This window comes from Atta colombica, unplaced genomic scaffold (assembly GCF_001594045.1).
Source record: "Atta colombica isolate Treedump-2 unplaced genomic scaffold, Acol1.0 scaffold38, whole genome shotgun sequence".
Lineage (NCBI taxonomy): Eukaryota > Metazoa > Arthropoda > Insecta > Hymenoptera > Formicidae > Atta > Atta colombica.
Window position 1 is genome coordinate 5,073,313 of NW_017259490.1, and position 6,049 is coordinate 5,079,361.

Sequence of the window (6,049 nt, forward strand, 5' to 3'; positions counted from 1 at the left end):
TATTCGGCAGTTATTTTTAGAACAATTTTGACAGACAGACATATGGTAGTGTTTTGGATGCAATAACTGACATCCGAGAATCGTTATTCATCGGGTAAATCGCGAGATCAAATATGTGACATTGACATTACGACATAATTGTTCAAATTGTGTATGTGTGAATATAATTTTTCAATATCAAATAAAAGAGGCGCAAAATGCATGTGTGAATATGAAAATTTATATGAATTTAATTCGTTATATTATTTATATTTTATTATTTGCATCTATTGGAAGACAAAGAATAAAAATATATTGCAATTTATCTTATTAATATTTCCTTTAAAGTGGGAAAGAATTAATTAAAAGAATTCCGTATACAAAAAGAATTCTATACGAAAAGAACGATTTTGCTGAAAGATCTAAAATTTTGGATACGGATCTGAAAATAATTTTGTTAAATCATTAAAATAATTACATTAGAAATTGAAAAATGTTGAGCAGTGCTGAAAAAAATTTTAATATTCTAGCAACCAGTATGTATTTCCAATAAAATTATTTTCAGTATCCAGCAAAATTTTATATCTTTCAACAAAATCATTTTCAATGTGAAATAAAAAATATCCGTTTACATTATAATCATGAATCAATTTACAAATTCAAGATATACTTGTAGAACAATTTGTTTTAATTCCCTTTAATTCATTAATTCTCAGAATGGAAGAAGAGAGATGTCGCGAGTAATTTCTCGATTCTTTACGAACTACGTTTCGCGGAAACGATCGTTGCACATCCGAAGACATTCCTGCGCGCATTCATTCATCGACTCTCGCATTGACGCCGCAATTACTCGTTGAATGGAAACGATTGCGGCCGTGGACGTGTCGCGTGCATCGAAACGAACTTTTGATACACCTTGATGCATTCTACTTCTCAGCTGCTGCTGCGATTTGATTGCGAATGTACGTAACGACCGCAACGTGTTCGAGGAGGTTATTTTTAGACCGGTCCAAGACTATTTTTAGAAGCGGTCTGCCCACCGGCAGCTTAACCCTGACTTACGTCCCTATGTCTTCGTGGACATCGCAGGGACACCGTGAAGATCGGTGGACCATTAAGCGCATCAATCGAAAGACATGCGGTCGCCAGAAAATGAGCAATGCACAAAACACGCGACATACTTTCCGACCACATTTATATTTTTGACATTCAATTCCTCGTTACTAAAACATGCTGCTCGTTTATCATGACTGTTATAAATTATGATACATAATGATTATTATTCATTAATGATAACAGCGAAAGATAAAACTAATTTTTTATTATTCACGGACATTTTAACGACATAAAATTGTACTTTGTTAAATCATATTATATTGTCTTACTTCAATTAAACATTCATCAAATAAAAAGCAATGATGTTTGGAAAATGCATGTATAGTATACGTACTTATAGAGAATATCATGATCGTAAAGATCTTAACCGTGAAGATCGTTTCAAAGTTGTGTGCTTTAGATTATCGGAGTTTATCGAAATCGAAGACGAGGCTGAACAGTAAAACTAGGTATTACGATCACACAGGGCGATGACGCAAGCTTTCGAGCTTCTATTTGTGGCAACTACAGATCAAACTATTCTCTCAAGCTCATGTTCTGATTTCGCACTGATGTAAAGTTCTGCATATGTATGTCGAAAAGAGTGAAAATCTTGAGATTAAATAGCGAATTTTAAGATAAAGAGAATCTAATCTTAAAGAGATCTCAGAGAAATCTTAATTTTAATAAGAAAGATTAATGAAAATCCGAGAAAGTAATAGATGAAATTTTTAACTATAGCATGTATAGAGGCCTATATATTTTCGAAAGTGGTATTTTTATGACTGTAGACCTTTCCATTAGACCGTTTCTGTAGCGCGCTCCTTATAGAAATAAAAAACTTCCGCATTTTTTTTTTTAAACCAATGAAAAAGTAACAGCTGAAACTCTGTTTAAAAATGATTGTAGAGCAAAGTAAAATTTTGCTAGAACTAATGAGAAATGTTGAAATTGCAATAAATTATTATAACACTACACTTTTTTCAAATGCGTGGTATCTACATTTAAAGTCTATTAAAATTGATAATTGTTGGAATTTTTGTTTGTTTTCAAATTACACACACACACACACACACACACACACACACACATTCATATATATAATTGATTTCGATCTAGATCTTTAAAAAAAACATTGCAAATTTATTGGAAGCATAATGCCTTCGATAAATCATGCAAGGATATTTTTATAATTCTTCTTATCTATCTATTCATTAAACTGTTTACTAAAATAATGACTTTGGAAATACTAATACATATTTGCAAATAAACAGTAATAAAAATTCGCTGTCATAATTTTCTTCGTTCGTCATCATATTATGATTTATAGAATGCAAAATATATATCGTGTTATATGTATTTCCAACTGCCTACGAAGTGACCCACTTTTCGAGAAAGAGGTGAACGAAATAAACTCTATTTCATTGGAATATTTTACGGGAAGACGATTGCTCCAGTCGTGCGACTAATAAAAATAACGACGATATATTACGATACATATATTTATAGAAAGAAAAAGAGCTGGAGGCCATCTTCGTACGATTGCTTATAATTAGGTCGAAGTCTATTAATTATTTCCGATATTCTGCCAGAATATCGAAGAATTATGACCGATTCAATAACGAACTTCACATGTATCTTCCCTCATTACTCAATTATCGTATTGTTTGCAATGATTTGCAAATAATATATTTTTATTCGGTGATTAACTGTCTAAATTAATTTATTGTTTTGAACGTGATCTTACAAAATCAATAAGTGATTTGTAAAAATACGAAAAAATATTACGATGTAGTTTAATTTAGTAAGATAATTAAAAAAAATTATCGATTGTCATTTCAAGTTATTTTGTTAAAATATATATTCAATATTTTATTCAAAATTTAATATTTGTTTATTTTCAACTTTCTATATAAAATATCAAAATTATATCACTTACAAAGCATTCGATGAACTAATTAAATAAAGTCAATATTAGGTGAGGCTTTTCATATTTTTATAGTTTTGTATCAATAATATTCAATAAGCTCACATAAATTCTTCACTAGTTTTTTACTCGTGATTATGTTAGTCGATGCACAGGAAAATCTTTGTTAATATTGCCCTCATCATCGTCGAGCCGAGTTCATAATTAGCACGCTCGATAAAAACGCCGACGAAAGATCGTTCACAAAAAGGACCGCTTGATTTTTTTAATTTGGGCGCTCTTCTGTTTTCTCTCGACTTTCTTCACCCCCATCTCCTTTTTGTCAACCATCTCCCCGCCCCTTGACAACAACACTGTCTCTAACGTGAATGGATGCACAGTGTCCGACATTCGAAGCGTAATGACGCGCGTGCACTTAAATATAGTGGCTCCGGAGTCTGGGCTCTGGAGAAGAGAAGAAAGTTTCGGCGACGTGCCTCATAAAAATAAACTGGAGATTCGAGACAGGAGTTTTAAAAGTTGCAGCTGATCAAGTCCTTCTTTTATTATATTTTCAGATTAACACTGCACTCTAAAGTGGATTTAATACTAAGCGATATCTATATGTAATTCTCATCGTATGAGTGTTAATATTAACATCAAGTTAATATTAATACTAATAGTGAGAATTATATAGACATTGCATAGTGTTAAATTCATATTAATCTATATTAATATTTTTTAGAGTGAGTCTACTTGGCTAATGTATAAAAGATACAGTAATCTCGGAAACAATGTAAATTTGTTAATCCAGATTTTTCTTAGCGTAAATACGAGTCTACTTTAATTATAGGTTAACAGTGGTTCTCCGGCAGAAGCTGCCGGTCTTAAAGCTGGCGATGCGGTTATTAGAGTCAATACCACTGACATGTACAATTTGAGGCACAAGGACGCGCAGGATGTCATAGTCAAGGCCGGAAATAATTTCGAAATAACTGTCCAAAGGTAAGACGCTGAGCATAATAAAGCATAACACTTGATAAACGAATGATTCAGTATTTAAAAATACTTCAACGATTTCGGCTTACGTCAAACATTAACGTCTAATCAACATTATTGCGTTAAGCAAAAATATCACGTCATTCATTATTCTAAAATGCTTCATGATTATAAAAGCATCACTAATCATATAAAAAAACGGCTTCAATTAAATTAGTTAAAACTGTAATATTTTGTAAATTATGAAATGCTGTTTAAAAGTCTCCATACATACAGCCATAAAAAAGATTTTTTAGTGCAACACACATCATTTGAAGGCTATTTTAGATTTAATGAAAATACCTACTAAACTACTACTAAACTATTACTAAACTATTTATTTTTCGGTAATTATATCTTAAAATTTTAATGCATAGAATAATGAAAAACTTTGAAAACACTTGATGTAAAAAAACATATTTGCTTTTAAAAAAATTATGCAATGTACAAAAAATATGCAACTATATATCTTCTTTGAGAAAATATATATAATTATGTATCTTCTTTCATCAATTGTTCCTCTTTATTATTTTGTGTATAAAGTATTAAGGTACAGTTAGCAAAAAATGAATTTACTAGATAAAGATACTTTCTGATTATATTCGCAAAATCGCAACTTTCAAATAGGGTTACAGCAAAATCTATCCGTTTCATGATTGTGCCTATAGAGATTTTTAAATTCTATATTCTATAAAATTATTTTATATTCTATAGAATATCTAATTTAATTAAAATCATTTTTTGTATATGATTTTGTATATGATAATACAAAATCCTTTAAGATTCTTATGAAAAATAAAAAAAAAATCAAACTCTATTTACATAAAATCTCGGCTTTCGTAAAAAATTGTTTAATTTTTTGCGAATTCAACACAAATGTACGTTATTTTCGTAATAACGTAATAAAAGTAAGGAATGTTATGCTTTTATTTAAAAAATTGCGACCGATATATAATTCGAAGTCTACTGCCGTGTTTTAACGGGCGATAAATAATCATTACAGAGGCGGCAGTACCTGGAAACCGCATGTGACGCCCGCAACCACAAGTTTACCGTCTCCGATGCACACCGCACCCGCGGGTAACATCACGCCAGTCACAAAGACTTCTTTGGCAGCGAAAAAACAGGACGGACCTCTCATCGGCAGCGGACACAATTTCAGCCCCAAGCCATTCGTTAGTATCGATCGTTAATCTGCGTCTGCCCGTTGCACTGATTCTGCAACAAAAACACGAAAGGAAGTTAGTTATTTTTCTACCCCGGAACGTAATAATTTTCAGCTGAACGGCACCGGCGACGGTCCAATTAAGTCCATCGTGAACAAACAGTACAACAGCCCCGTGGGGATCTACAGCGAGGAAACAATCGCGGAGACATTGTCCGCTCAAGCGGAGGTCCTTGCCGGAGGTGTCCTTGGGTAAAATCGCGAAACTGGATTGAAGAGGGGAATAATTAATGATGGGATTAAAAAATTATTTTTAGATTGAAATTACACGATTAAGATCAAATTTTATAATCATTATCAAAACATATTCTTAGTATTAATTAAATAATACTGAAAGAAGAATCCATGAAGAATGAAATTGTACGATATATTAGAAATCGTCTAATTTCTCAGTTACTCTCTTCAATAAGTGTTATCAATCAGTTAATTTTGCTGGTTAGCTTTATGAGCATAAAAAAGATTTATCAATAAATGTAAATATTGCAGGGTAAATTTCAAAAAGAATGAAAAGAATTACAACGCTGAGAACAGCGAGGTTTTCAAAATGGTCCAAGAAGCGGACAAAGAGCCAAAGACTCCAGAACCTGGTTAGTAACATTCTACGTAATATAATTTCTGAAAAAATTGTACTCATTAATAATATATGTAATTAGTTTTATTATGCAAGTACACATACACAAAAAAGTATACGAGATCGCTAAAGAGCGTATATTACTCAAAATTCAAGTATAATAATATTATATATAATAATATTAGTATAATATTAGTATAATAATATAAGTATAATAATATTATATATAATAATA

General features: G+C 31.4%; 1 protein-coding gene across 1 annotated transcript in view; it reads left to right on the forward strand.

Moving 5' to 3' along the window:
* Positions 1–6,049, forward strand: part of LOC108690864 (PDZ and LIM domain protein Zasp-like) — a gene marked incomplete at its 3' end in the record, with an annotated part of 24,965 nt that overhangs the window by 13,975 nt on the left and 4,941 nt on the right. Inside the window, exons 2-5 of the mRNA XM_018198372.1 lie at positions 3,834–3,985; positions 5,022–5,193; positions 5,299–5,435; positions 5,730–5,830. Coding sequence (XP_018053861.1) covers positions 3,834–3,985; positions 5,022–5,193; positions 5,299–5,435; positions 5,730–5,830 — 562 coding nt within the window. The remainder of the gene's footprint in view (positions 1–3,833; positions 3,986–5,021; positions 5,194–5,298; positions 5,436–5,729; positions 5,831–6,049) is intronic.